Source organism: Ooceraea biroi, chromosome 2, assembly GCF_003672135.1.
Source record: "Ooceraea biroi isolate clonal line C1 chromosome 2, Obir_v5.4, whole genome shotgun sequence".
Lineage (NCBI taxonomy): Eukaryota > Metazoa > Arthropoda > Insecta > Hymenoptera > Formicidae > Ooceraea > Ooceraea biroi.
Genome location: NC_039507.1, coordinates 14,175,703 through 14,191,103, shown reverse-complemented (window position 1 = coordinate 14,191,103; position 15,401 = coordinate 14,175,703). Strand labels below are relative to the sequence as shown.

The window sequence follows — 15,401 nt, the reverse complement described above, 5'->3', positions numbered from 1 at the left end:
TATTATAATTTCACGTTTATGTCAAAACATGATTGATATAATAGAATATGTCATAACAAAATATTTTCTAAATAAATAACACTATATATATGTAAAGAATTCATAACAATTATCACATATTGTACAGCTTAATACGAATTGGAAATCCTAATACCAACATATTGAGCATAAGCATATATAGCACAATAGCTTTTAAAAAATATAAGTCATTAAATTTTATCATTCGCGTAGATTTCGCACATTCAGGCTCGCATGATGTGTGTATACGATAGCCCAAAAGTGCATCTATATTTCAGCTTCAAATATCTAATATCGATTCTTATGATTAGCTAATTTTAAGCTTTCGTTTCATAAAAATACTGCATAGATCAATCGATATTAATAAATTGATTAAAATTTAGCTATTATGAGTACGTTATTACATTATCATTACTTTATTACGTTATTACATTACATTATATTATTACGTTATTAATTATTATGTATTATTATAAATTACCCAAACAGCACCAAATCGACTGTTAGTTGACTGTCAGTCGGCAGAAGAAGTCTAAAGTCGACTTCAAAAAGTCGAAGTCAGGCTGAATGTCAACTTATAGTCAGCTGATAGTCGACAAATGACTCGACTATAGTCGTCTATCAGTCAGCCAAAAGTGGACTTATAAGTTGACTTTATGGCAATTAGAAGTCGACTTTCGAAAATAGTCGACCTTAGGTCGACTTTCAGTCTATAATTAAAGTCGACAATAAACCATCCAACAAATAGTTGACTAAATGTCGACTTAAAAAGTTGACTTCAAGTTGACTGAAAAATGCCGACTATCAGCCGGCAAACAGTCATTTGTGCTGTGTGGGTAATTATTATATATTTTGTATTAGTTATCTATTAATATTAATTATATCAATACTTTTATATAAAAGAAGTTTTATATGAATACATTAGCGCTTGTTCTTTAAAAGTATTAGTATAATTAATTAATATAATCAACAATCTCTTTATGTCTAATATACATACATTAGATTGCATTGACTAATATCATTTACGGCACTTTCGATATACTTGTTTTATATTAAAAGAAACTTCTTCAAGAGAATCAAATCTACAAACAATTTCTTTTTTAGAAGTTGTTAGTAGATTTAAAGAATGACATTATTTTTTAGGTATCTTTTGGACTTTTATTAAAAGTTTCTAAAAAAATGATCGTACCAATTTTGCCTTAACCAACAAAGTTATGACTCAACAAAAGTTCACATTGAATCGAAACATTAATTTAAAAATTGACTTTTTGTTCGACTACGCTATCCATAGAGACGAACTTAACCCGATCAAACGGCTTAGGTCTCATCAGGATAAACGGCAGTTCGGCCGACAGCTCGCCGCCCAAAGCGCCTAAATACAATTTAACTTTGATGTTGTAAGACACGATGATGCCGAAGGAATCGCGTACATCCGGTGAAGTAAGCAGAGTACTGGATGCGAGCTCACTTTCTTCCCGCTTCATCATGTCATTTAAAGCGATGCCACGGCGATGCTTGTTGTTTGTCAGATCAGGTTTTAGGTAAAGCACTTTCTGTAGATTCGAACCAGGATTGACAGGACAGCCATCTGACGTCTCCACAGCATCTATTACCGTTCTGAACTGACCGTTCTGAAAAATGACTACATCGATGCCTTGTTGTATCAATGCCTTGATCTTCTTCACGACTTTGTTGCTGTTATTACGTATGCATACGTTAATGGCAATTGTTTCACCATGATGATACAGCTGTTTGTCCAATGTTACCTCAAGCTCAAGTTCACCAGGACTTAACAAAAAGTCCTTCCGCACCACAGTACAAGGTTGTCGACCCTGTTTCGTTGGCGCATACTGGATTTTTCGGATGCCTATTAGGATAGTGCTTCGCTTATGAGTTACATCGGTCTCTGTTTCATTGCAGTATACTTTTATATAGTAGCTGACACCGCATGGTTTACCAGATTCATCGGAATCAAGCTGAAGAGTCACACTAGAAGGTGTGTATTGTGGAAACGTGAAGATGAAAGGTATCGCGTTTGACCCCATTTTCTTGAGTAATCTATCACAGAAATACAAATATGTTTTAATAGTAATAAATAAAGGCGCTATTTTCAAACAATGATATATAGGTAGAAAGGGTAAAGCACAAACAAAATGTGACTTACTAATTTTATTGAATTACAAAAGTTATTGTAATCAATTTATATTTTATAAATTTTAGATTATGTATGTTATTATACATTTGTATCATTAATATCTGTTAACACTAATTTTTAAGTTATGTAAAATTGATAAATTAAGTACTGATAAATATTAAACAAAAATTTTTCTTATCCGATCTTTCTTTATTAGGAATTACAGGAATTGTTAAGGAACGCAAAATACAGTAGATATTAATCACAACAAAATTACCTTTTTAAAAAAGGTACAAAAATGTGCCAAGTACGCGTCCGAAGAATGCGTTCAAAAAAGAACTCTTCACAACTAATGATATCAAAAAATTGCGCTAACTCTGAAAATGGGTATTTATGCAAATCATAAAATCTATTATCTTATTATTATCTATACTACATACATACATACATGATATCGACTATGAATGCGAAAGAATTATTTACAATACAAATAAGTATTTTTTTTAATGCTTGGCACTGCTAAACCGTATCAATACGTTAAGGGAATCCTGGAGTCGTGTTTTACCATGAACTTTATTCCAACTACAATTCTTTTTGGCTGCATAGAACAACAAATCCTTTTTCACAATTACAATACACACAGAAATGCGTTGACACAGAAATGTAATTAACTGGACTTTATGTTAAAAACGGAAAAGAATTTCGAAAATTACAGTTTTGTTACCGACTTGTAGCTTGCCTCGTATGATAACTCACACAGCACAAATGACTGTTTTGCCGGCTGATAGTCGGCATTTTTCAGTCAACTTGAAGTCAACTTTTTAAGTCGACATTTAGTCAACTATTTGTTGGATGGTTTATTGTCGACTTTAATTATAGACTGAAAGTCGACCTAAGGTCGACTATTTTCGAAAGTCGACTTCTAATTGCCATAAAGTCAACTTATAAGTCCACTTTTGGCTGACTGATAGACGACTATAGTCGAGTCATTTGTCGACTATTAGCTGACTATAAGTTGACATTCAGCCTGACTTCGACTTTTTGAAGTCGACTTTAGACTTCTTCTGCCGACTGACAGTCAACTAACAGTCCCAAACTGCACCACAGTCAACTAACAGTCGACTGTGGTGCAGTTTGGGAATATGCTTATAATATATAAGGTGCGCAGTTTGTACGTACAAAAGCAATTACAAAGAAGACAGAAGGAAAGAATATAAGGAAGCTTTTAAAAGAGACTTCGGAAGTGTAATAAAAAAGATAAGGTAGAATAAAAATTTTGAGAACATGTGCATCTCTAAAATCGTGACCAAGAGTAAAACAGAGCACAAAATTAAGTTCTTGATATAGTACAAAAGGATTTTTTTCATCATGCAAAAGGATTTTTCATTCTGCGCAACCAATGAAAAGATCTATTAAAAAAACTCATTTATTCCATCGGTAATACAGACAACTCCAGGATCTCCTTAAGTGCCTCATTCTTTTTTTTCTCTTGTGAGTACGTGCGCACATGTGCGTGTGTGTGTCTCTCTTTCTCGTGCGCGCGTGTGTGTATGCGTGACATTAAAATTATGTATAGAATAACTTTAACTAAATTTGTAACATATAGTTTATGTGCTTACCGAATTTTGTTATGTAAGGTAGATTGTAAAAAAATTATTACACTCTTCAGATTATAAGGATTTAATTACTAATTAATATATTGATTCGGTTTAGCAGCGCCAAGCATTTTGAAAAAAATACTTATTTGTAATTGAAATAATTCTTCCGCATTCGTAGTCGATATCGTGTACGTACACAGTAAAAAATAAAATGTTAATTTTAACATTTTTCGCATGTCCCAGAAAGTAGTCCACCCTAAATTTTAAGTTAAAGTAACTCATCCGTCATATGTTACTTCTTGACAAACTAGAAATGTTAAGTAATTAACACAATACTTTACATTTATTTTTGTTATTGTAACTTTAAGTGTGATGTAAAAATAACATCCAAAGTAATTGAAAACTACATGGAAGAGGAAGTACAATAACTCATCAGAAAAGTTGATAGAACATTTTCGTTCGTACAATATGAACATTTACTTTTTATGTTATATTAACACATGATAGTAATTATTTCAACTTAAATTATTTTTGATAGAAACATTTAATTTTAGTAAATTTGATTATTTTATATGTCAAAGTTCATGATTATTTGAAGATTTACTTTAACTTCTTTTAGAATGTTAAACTGACTTTGTGACATGTTGATTGTTTAAAATTATTGTGTTAAAAGCATTTCAAATAATATTCCATTTCTAAGAGACATACACAAAATGTTAAGTTATGAAGTTAACATTAATGTAACATATAAAATTGTTATAAAAATAATAACATATCAGTTGTATGCTAATTTTACATTGAAGTAGTAATCAAAACATGGCAACACAAGAAAATTTTAACATGTGAACGCACAATTTTTAACGGTGTATATGTGCACGTGTCTGTATACATATAATGTACATAATAATAAAATAATAGATTTTCTGTTTTGCATAAATACCCATTTTCATAGTTGGCGCAATTTTTTGATATCATTAGTTTTGTAGAGTTCTTTTTTGAACGTATTCGGGCGCTTATACTTGGCGCTTTTTTGTACTTTTTTTTAAAAAGGTAATTTTGTTGTGTCAGATTAACAAGAGAGACAGTCAGTTTTCGCCTTTAGCACTTCGAGTTGTGTCATACCTGAGCGCGCTAACTTTAGACTGTCTCATTCGCTAATAAGTGCTTATAATTCAAAAACTATTATAGCCTCGACATTTTAATATTAGGATTTTCGACTTAAAATCATCTCAGGAATCTATCCTTAAGCATTGATCCGATCTTTACGGTACACTCTGTATACAGGGTGTCCCATTTTAAATGCCGCAGGCAAAAATCTCGAAAAATATGGGACATACGGAAAAATGTTTCGAACAAAAGTTGCATGGTTTGAAGGGGGCCACATGATGAAAATATGTACTTGACCTTGAGTGACCTTTTCAAGGCCAGGTCAATGTGATGGATGTTTTCTTAAATGGGACCCCCCCTTTTTTATTGTATATTCTTGTAGCTTAGTTCGAGAGCTTTCCAAAACACTATCTACTTTTGTTTTTTGTCCAAGCAGTTCCCAAGATATGAAGCGTCAAAGTTGACATACCGCCGGCATTCGCATTACCCGATGTACACCGCGGGGAGGTTGCTCGGTCGGATTTGTACATCATAGTGGCCCTAAAAAGGGCCGATTTTGTGTATGGGGGTGTGGTAAGCAGTACTAGTACTAGTAACTCCAAATGGAATGCACAGTATTTACTAATAAGCAGAGCTCGGACTTCAGTGCCGCTTCCCCACTTCAGGCTCTCGAGCGCCGCGAGAGACGGTGCTTCAAACAATCAAAAAATGTTTCAATTTACGCAACGGTACCTCTCATCTGCTTAGGCCGCTCCACCGGCATAGTTGGCACTGTCTCTCGCGGTGCTCAAGAGCCTGAAGTGGAGATAGCGTCACTGAAGTCCGAGCTCTGCTTATTAGTAAATACTTTGCATTCCATTTGGAGTTACTAGTACTAGTACTGCTTACCACACCCCCATACACAAAATCGGCCCTTTTTAGGGCCACTATGATGTACAAATCCGACCGAGCAACCTCCCCGCGGTGTACATCGGGTAATGCGAATGCCGGCGGTATGTCAACTTTGACGCTTCATATCTTGGGAACTGCTTGGGTAAAAAACAAAAGTAGGTAGTGTTTTGGAAAGCTCTCGAACTAAGCTACAAGAATATACAATAAAAAAGGGGGGGTCCCATTTAAGAAAACATCCATCACATTGACCTGGCCTTGAAAAGGTCACTCAAGGTCAAGTACATATTTTCATCATGTGGCTCCCTTCAAACTATGCAACTTTTGTTCGAAACATTTTTCCGTATGTCCCATATTTTTCGAGATTTTTGCCTGCGGCATTTAAAATGGGACACCCTGTATATACATATGAGTATGTTTATTATCGGTAAAATAATTTAAGTTAATTTAAATTAAAACACTCGATCTTCAATGCAACCAAAACTGATTGATGTCTTCAACTACTTCTAAGTTTTATCAAGCTCCAAAGATATGGGTGTCCGTCACGCCGTCTTTTTAATCCTCGTCGTGGTTATAATAGAGACTGAAGTTGACAACTGACACTTTAAAAAAAAAGTGAGAATGGCCAATTGTTCCTACAGCTTTTTCATTCTATTCTACATGCAAGTATCAAAATACTAATCATCAAAATGGATGACATGATTGCGTTTATATTAAATAACGTATTAGGTAAACATTGCTACGTTTGTACAGTAAGTATTTGTACATACTACAGAATAGCATACGACTTAATTCGCGATAAGCGATATTCACAATTTTATTCCTTTAATTATGTGCTACCTTATATACAGGGTGCTCCCGGGTTAAATCGCCAAACTTGAAATATGAATTAAGGACCTCAAAACAAACAAAATTGTCCTCTGGAACTATGCTTGCAAACGCTTCGTTTAAAAGATATTGACTTCTTAAGTAACAGAAATGTAGGAATAAATAATGTTGAAATAATCTATGTTTATCCTGTTTATTGCTTTATAGTAATCAAAATTTAACTATTACATGTTTTGTTCCAAATGATGGCCTCCAGCCCAGAGACAAGCGGTGCACCTATCGATCACAGAATGAGTAGCTGACTGACATTGTACGTCTTTAATTTCTTCGCACGCTTGCACTATCCTCTGTTTTAATGATTGAAGGTCATTAACAGACACTTCATACACTTTTTGATTATTATAAAGCAATAAACAGGATAAACATAGATTATTTCAACATTAGTTATTCCTATACTTCTGTTACTTAAGAAGTCAATATCTTTTAAACGAAGCGTTTGCGAGCATAGTTCCAGAGGAAAATTTTGTTTGCTTTGAGGTTCTCAATTCATATTTCAAGTTTGGCGATTTAACCCAGGAGCACCCTGTATAATACATAACAGCTTAATAGTACAAGAAAATCACATATAATCTTGTCCAGGCTCTGATAACTGATTTTTTAAAACTTTTTTGTGCAACACCATCTTTAAATGAGTGGTTAAGTTATGAAGATATATTAGCGTTGATTAACTAAAATTTCAAGACGCTATTATCTCTATGTCACCAGTTTTTACGTTAAATACGTAGGCTGCTGGAAAAGTTTCTGCAATCTAGTACTTCCCGTGACGCCAACGTTCTGCTACTATCATATCCGTAAAATTAGACGTTTCTAACTTATAATTCAGTTGACATTTTGTACCCAGCCAACTAGTTTTGTTTGCACAGTATTTTAAAAGAAGTTATTTTGTGAGAAAATGGAAATTTCGCGTGAAAATTTTCGGGCAATGATTTTTTACGATTACAAATGTAGTCTAACTCCAAAACAATGCATCGATCGACTTCATTTGGCTTTTGGGGATGAAGCACCATCCAATAGGACTGTTTATAATTGGTTTGCCGAATTCCAGCGTGGACGCACCTTTCTTAGTGACAAATGTCGTGAAAGTCGTCCATCCACGCCTGTTGTTGCCACTAATGTTGATGCTGTGCATGAAATGATTAAGCGAGATCGGCATGTGACATACCGCGAGATTCAGGCATCCTTGGGCATTGACATGAAAGCAATACATACGATTTTGCATGATCACTTGTACGTACGGAAACTTTGCAGTCGTTGGATCCTACACAATTTGACCAAAGCTCAAAAACAGGCTCGTGTTAAATGGTGCAAAGAAATGCTCAAGAAATTCAACCGAGGTCGGTCAAATTTGGTCTACAACATCGTTACTGGGGACGAAACGTGAATCTATTCGTACGAGCCCGAAAGTAAACAACAATCCACTGTTTGAGTGTTTCAAAGTGAGCCGAAACCAACAAAAGTTGTTTGTTCACGCAGTGCTGCCAAGCAAATGATTGCTTGTTTCTTCGGTTATACCAGACATGTGGCAACCGTGGCTTTAGAAGATCGAAGGACTGTAAATGCTGATTGGTATACAACAATTTGTTTGCCAGAAGTCATCAATGAATTCCGTAGAACAAACCGAAATTATCGCATCATCCTTCATCATGACAACGCCAGCTGTCACTCAGCACGTCAAACCGTTAATTTTTTATCCAATAAAAATGTCGAATTGATGACTCATTGTCCATATTCACCTGATTTATCACCTAATGACTTCTTTTTGTTCTCAAACATCAAACAAGATGCGTGGTGAGCGCTTTGTGTCGCTTGAAGCAGCTGTTGAAGCATTCCGAACACTGGTTTCTGAGGTTACAGCCTTAGAGTGGAAAAAATGCTTCGAAAATTGGTTCGAGCGTATGCAAAAGTGTATCGATCTTAAAGGCGAATACTTTGAAAAACAATAAAGCCATTTACCGAATTTTACATGTTTTTTTTATATCGTTTGCAGAAACTTTTCCAGCAGCCTACATATGATAGTACCTTACTAACGCATGTCATAAAACACTATAAAACAAAAAATCAATTTTAAAATTTGTTTTACGATGAGCAATGTAAGGAATAACAAAGTTAAGGAAACATAAGGAATGAAGAAAGGTAGGTATAGTAATGAATATTGAAATCATTACTGTCAAAGTGTTTAGAGGGTATGCTCGATTTCGTGACTGCAAGAAGAATCGCAGACGCTCCACGGACACCAAAAACAAGTCATATCTCTGAAAACGTTCAAGAAGTGCTTGAAATCTTTCGATCTCATCACTGTACGTTCGCAAGACTCATCTGAAGGAACTCACTGATATGCGTAAGAACACTGTACATCAAATTCTGACCAAAGATTTGGGTAAGATCTATGCACGCTTTGTACCGCATACGCAGACAGAGATCGAAAAGACGCCATAGTCAAGCACTAGAAAGACGTGCTAAGAGCAGTCAATAATGATTCAGAGAACATCGTAATTGATGACAAAATGTTGTGTTTTTAATATGAGCCATTCACAAAGCGATAAAGTGCTAAATGGCACAACTCGGCAGAGTCAAAACTAAAGAAAGTGCTTATACAGAAAAGCTGAATCAAAACATTAATCAAGATTTTTTTTATTCGAAAAAAATCATCCATGAGAAATTTTATGTCGCCAGACGATGAATGTTAATTGGGTGTTCTGAATCGTTTATGGAAAATGATTCTTCGAATTCGGCCTATTCGAATATCGAGATTACTGTCTTAATTGCTTCTGCACAATAATGTACCGATGCACAAATCCAAGATTGTGCGGGATTTCATAGCCAGAAAAGACATTACCATACTCGAGTGTCTCTTGTATATATCTAATTTGACTTCGTGTGACTTCTGGTTATTCTCAAAACTTAAGTTAATGATGAGAGAAAAATGTTATACACCATTCAAAATTCATATAAAGGGCTTTAACCGCAGTTTTGAAATCGAAAACAATACAGTGATTGCTTTGATAAATATTTTAATTGCTTCCAGCGATCGACTCAGAAGAGTATTCTAAATAAAAAAATATAAAAATAATAATTAACAGTTTTTATTTCTTTTAGTATCAGTCGCACCAGAGCATGAAAAGTTATTGTATGGATTAAATGTTATTTATTGTTTATGGAATCTGGTTTAATTTTTAGCGTATAATGTACATAAAATTAAGCGCAAGTGAACTTAATTATTCTATATCTAAGTGTTAACATCTTTATTTGATATAGTCTAACCTGTCCTGCAGTTTGGTAGGATTAAACTCAGGGTTTTTAACCTGTGGAAAGATTTGCTTCGATGCAAGATAGAGATCTTTTCGAAAATTGAGGCCCATGACTTCGTCTTCTTCGCGACCGTATCTGAAGCTGTATATCAATTGACACCATATTTTTTTACCACTGTCCACATAGTCTTGACTGATCAAGATTATTCCATCGATTGGCTCAGTACCCGATAGATAATCTATAAAATCGCGTTTACCCAGGTAAATGGCAAGCTTGCCGTTTGGTGAACATTTTTTGTAAACCTTGAAATTCGCCACCATGTTGAAAATATTCTTTCTTTTCTCTCTCTCTCTCTCTCTCTCTCTCTCTCTCGCTTCTCCTCTCGCTCTCACTCTCGTTTTCGTTCTCCTTCTCTTGCTTTACAATAAAAGACTGAAAACTAGAAATGGGTCGAGGATTTATATACTGGATCGTTATGCAGTGACGCAGGTCGATTTCTAGGGCTTCCTAAGACACTTAGGTGCAGACGAAGTAGTATTTAGTTCACACTCACGCAATAACTCTTTTTGCGTTTTCCAATATATATTATGTGGATTATTTATGATATGATATATAATATTGATTTTTTAAGTCATAAATAATTTAATTATGAGTATATTATTACATTACAAATGAGATAATTTCATCAAAATATTCTTTTATACAGGGTGCTCCCGGATTAAATGGTCAAACTGAAAATATAGATTCAGAATCTCAAAACAAAACAAAATTTTCCTCTGGAAGTTAGGTTACTTACTTAAGTTAAGTTACTTACTTAAAGATTATTTGGTATAAATGGATGGAGCTTTGTTGTCTCCTTTTTTTGTTTCGAAGAGCAAAGATCATTTACAGGTTTTTGTTCGCTATAAACTTCACTATAATTCACTATAAACAAATGCTAACGCTGCTCGCCGTGAATACGCCCGTCATATTGCAGCATTTTGATCAAAACCCATCAATAAGTATCCGAACTTCAGAAGTCAATATCTCTCGAACGAAGCATTTGCGAGCATACTTCCAGAGGAAACTTTTGTTTTGTTTTGAGATTCTAAATCTATATTTTCAGTTTGGCCATTTAATCCGGGAGCACCCTGTATATTAACTTTCAAAGTAACCGTAGCTTAACTTCTTGACTTTAACTTGTTCTGGTGATCTCCTGATTTCTTCGGCTTCTTTATGGCATTAAAAACAAATCCATTTAAAAAGCATTCTTGATTAAAATAAATTGCGAATATAAATACCGAACCTTGTTTTATTAAAGATATTAAATTTTTTGTTTGAATATATGCTAATGCTCGTTTGTTTAATTTTACGTTAATACATAAAAAATAGAAATAAAATAATAAATAATAAAACAATAATAAAAAATATTTACCTTAACTTACAGAATTAAAAATGTACAAAGAAGCAACAGTAAAATATAAAATATGTTGATATAATTTTTTTATTTCTGATTTCCATTATACAATGCACGCTTTTATGTAACGCTATATAACGTGTTTAAAAAGTGGAACTGTGTATGTGTGATAATTATATAGTATAAATCCTAATTTTTTATATATGCTATATAGAAAATTATGTAAAAAAGTAATTATCCAATTTTGGGAAGTTTTAGCTCCAATGATCTTGACTTTGATATATAAATAAATTCTATTTATGTTCTGGTGCGACTGGTACCGAAAAAATACAAAACAAGATGTTAATTATTTTTTGTTTATTCTTTTCTTTCAAAATACATTACTTTTTAGTCAATACAACACAACGGTGAAAGCAATTAGGAAAGTTTTCGAAGCAATTACTGTATTCCGTTTTCTAAATCGCCTCCAAAATCGCGATTCAAGCCTTTTGGATGTTCTGAATGGTATCGTAACGCTGTCCTTTCATCGCCACTTTGAGTTTTGAATAGTCAGACGTCAAACGCCAATACGAGAGATGTTCGAGCACTGTGATACTTTTTCTGGTCAAGAAATCATGTACAATCTTGGATTTAGATTTGTACATTATCGTGCATAAGAGATCAAGATCCTTGCTCTCGGTATTCAAGTCGAATTCAAAGTATCCTGTTCCATAACCGATTCAGAACATTCAAATAATAATTAGCATTTAACCTTTCGATATGAATATTTGTGGACGATTCCTTTCGCATAGAATAGAATAAAACGATGAGTAATATCTTAATTCAGTTCTTCTGTATGCGCACTTTCTTCTGCTGCTTTGTGAGTGGCTATTAAAAAAATAATAGTGCTGGCTATGCTTCATCACTATTTACGATATTTTTTATGAAATCTAGATTATTTAATGTTCTTTCTTAGTACATCTTTGCAGTACTTTCCTCTGGCGTTTTTTAATCTTCTGTCAATGTGTGCAATACGTAGCGTATTTTTTTGACGAATATCAACAAAATACTGTTACATTTAACGTCAAAACTAATGACATGGGACATGTTAGCGTCTTGAAATTTTAGATATTATATTATATTTATATTATATTTAAACATTTAATTTTAGATATTAGATTTAAATATTATATTATATTTATAATATTTGAAATGATAAGTTTTACAACGCAATCTCTCAGAAAGAAATTGCTCTGCAGAAAAAATTATAAAAAATTAGTTGCACCAGATATTATATAGTTCGCGTATATTTTTAACTTTAAATTTTTGTAGCTATTGACATTGTCATTAGTCATGGCTTCCAAATAAATGCTGCGTCTGTTAACAGCGTTATGCCGATGTATGTGCCAAATAGGGTAATTACCTGATAACCTTTCATCATGGTTCATCATGAATCATGGTTCGGAATGTTTCAAAATTTCTAGACCTTTCGTGAAGATCTAGAAATTTTGAATTTTTTTGCAAAATAGCCTTGTAAAGGAGCCAGAATAGTAGTCTTTATTATACGGAATGGAATGTCCAATCTCCATCCAATTCAGCTAAAGATGACTGAGAGAAGTGGCCGTATTTGGCACATCGCTGGTGTTCTTTGATCTGTGTACTGATCTTCCTCTCCTGATCTTGTTTCTTCTATGTACACTTTTCTGCAAGAACATAGGATCTTATATGTACCTAATGCGATCTATCATATCTTGAAGATACGGGAGGATATGTAGTTATGTGAAGTTGGCACCTGACTTTTAACAAATTGAGTTTTTAATACGGCAAATGGTAGCATTTCGGTCGTAATTGTTTGTAGTAACAATAATTTCGTTTGTAGTTTTTTCCATTACAGAGAAACAAAAATTTTAAAAAGTTTCTTCCATCCAAAATTAAGATACCTCAAAACCGCTTGCGCAGTTCTCTTTAGAATCGTTTGTAGTTTTTTGTAGTAACGATAATTTCGTTTGTAGTTTTTTCCATTACAGAGAAACAAAAATTTTTAAAAGTTACTTTCATCCAAAATTAAGATATCTCAAAATCGCTTGATCAGTTCTCTTTAGAATCATTTGTAGTTCTTTGTAGTGCTTTTCGTTTCGTTTATAGTCGAACCGTTCAAAAGTTATAAACATTTAACCAACATGCAACCAACATGCTACCTTTGCCAATTGTCGAGATACTTGAAATTCACTTGAGTAGTTCTCTTTCGAATCGTTTGTAGTTTTTTCCATTAAAGAAAACTAAAAATTTAAAAAGTTACTTTCATCCAAAAGTAAGATATCTCAAAATATATATTTGACAACACAATTAATTTACAGAATGATACTGAAACGTTTACGTGTAAAGAATCAAGAGACACGATAGTGTCTCGTGCTAAGTGTACGCGCAGCGAGACCGACCGTGTATCTTTTCGACGATTTCAGAGATTCTTAGATTATCGGATCTTAATAATCGCTGAACGGATCAATTTCAGAGTAGTCTTAATGGATAGCTTCACTGAGAAAAATATCATAGCCTATCTAATCGGATAATCCAATTAAATAGTAACAAACGGATATATCCGATTAAATTGTATAAAAGACAAAGAAAATGATCGGACATATCTGATGAAGGTAATCGGACATATCCATTTAATCTGAAAACAAGAGTAACAATCGGATACACTATTTAATCGGTTTATCCGATGGAAATTTTTCTCACAAGTAAACCTCGGGGAATGTCAGACGCCGATTTTTTTCAAATTTTGTACAGTTGTTCCTCATGTCAAACTATGAAGAAATCTGTCATTATTTTTAGCCCAAATTGATTTTTTCAATTTTTTATAAATTTTTTAATTTTACGCAATACACGCTTTTACACACGTTTAAAGTCGTTTTAGCAGTTTTATTTTGTATGAATGAATCTTTTCCCGATTTTTTAAAACTCGGCATACATGTAGAACACGAAAATAATAGTTTATCTGTATAGTTTTTCTCTCTGTTAAGGACATTAAGCAGTTTTGAGGATAGTAACTACTTTTCGAATTCTTCCCTATTGCCATAGAAGTGGTTCGGTAAAGGAAAATTGAAAAAAATATCTAATGTGCAGGTTTTGGGGTCGCTGACTATGAATCAGAAATTCATTTTGCGAAATTTAAAATGGCAGATACGATATGGCGGTCGTCATTGAAATATAAAATAAGAAATAATTCAACTTGCAAAAAGCTTTTTCAGAAACTTAAACCTCAAGCAAGAAAGAGTAATCGAGTACACTTGTCAATAATATAAAATAATATATAAATATAAAAAAGGGATACTATTAAAAAAAATAAAAATGTTTAGAAAATATTAAAACATAAAAAATATTTATAAATATATAAAAACTATATAAAATATAAAAAAAAGTATTCTAGAGTTAGAGATTCTTCAATTTGGCGAGCAAACTCGACCTTCCTCGCCTATTAGACGTTTAGGTTTTTAAGTTAACAATTATTAGTATTAACATTTATTATTATTACAAGTTAAAGATTATTGACAAGTGTACTCGATTCTTCTTTCTTGCTTGAGGTTTAAGTTTCTGAAAAAGTTTTTTGCAAGTTGAATTATTTCTTATTTTATATTTCAATGACGACCGCCATATCGTATCCGCCATTTTGAATTTCGCAAAATGAATTTCTGATTCATAGTCAGTGACCCCAAAACCTCCACATTTCATATTTTTTTCAACTTTCCTTTACCGAACCACTTCTATGGCAATAGGGAAGAATTCGAAAGGCAGTTACTATCCTCAAAACTGCTTAATGACCTTAACAGAGAGAAAAACTATACAGATAAACTATTATTTTCGTGTTCTACATGTATGCCGAGTTTTAAAAAATCGGGAAAAGATTCATTCATAAAAAATAAAACTACTAAAACGACTTTAAACGTGTGTAAAAGCGTGTAGTTGCGTAAAATTAAAAAATTTATAAAAAATTGAAAAAATCAATTTGGGCTAAAAATAATGACAGATTTCTTCATAGTTTGGCATGAGGAACAACTGTACAAAATTTGAAAAAAATTGGCATCTGACATTCCCCGAGGTTTACTTGTCAGTGTTGGGCTTGAATTATATAATAAAAGTGTTC

General features: G+C 33.3%; 1 protein-coding gene across 1 annotated transcript; it reads right to left on the bottom strand.

Annotated features, from left to right (window-relative positions):
• Positions 1 to 1,166: 1,166 nt before the first annotated feature.
• On the bottom strand, positions 1,167 to 10,500 carry LOC105279009 (phosrestin-2). Its single transcript, XM_011338503.2, has 2 exons — positions 9,895 to 10,500; positions 1,167 to 2,076 (listed from the first exon to the last, which is right to left on the bottom strand). The coding sequence occupies exons 1-2, from the start codon at positions 10,200 to 10,202 to the stop codon at positions 1,272 to 1,274; spliced, it is 1,113 nt and encodes a 370-aa protein (XP_011336805.1). The 5' UTR covers positions 10,203 to 10,500; the 3' UTR covers positions 1,167 to 1,271.
• Positions 10,501 to 15,401: the final 4,901 nt, after the last annotated feature.

Excerpts from the sequence above, each read along its gene's own strand:
- LOC105279009 (XM_011338503.2), bottom strand. The coding sequence starts at position 10,202 with ATGGTGGCGAATTTCAAGGTTTACAAAAAATGTTCACCAAACGGCAAG. Across the intron at positions 2,077-9,894 it reads CCTACCAAACTGCAGGACAG|ATTACTCAAGAAAATGGGGT; the intron begins GTTAGACTATAT and ends TTTCTGTGATAG.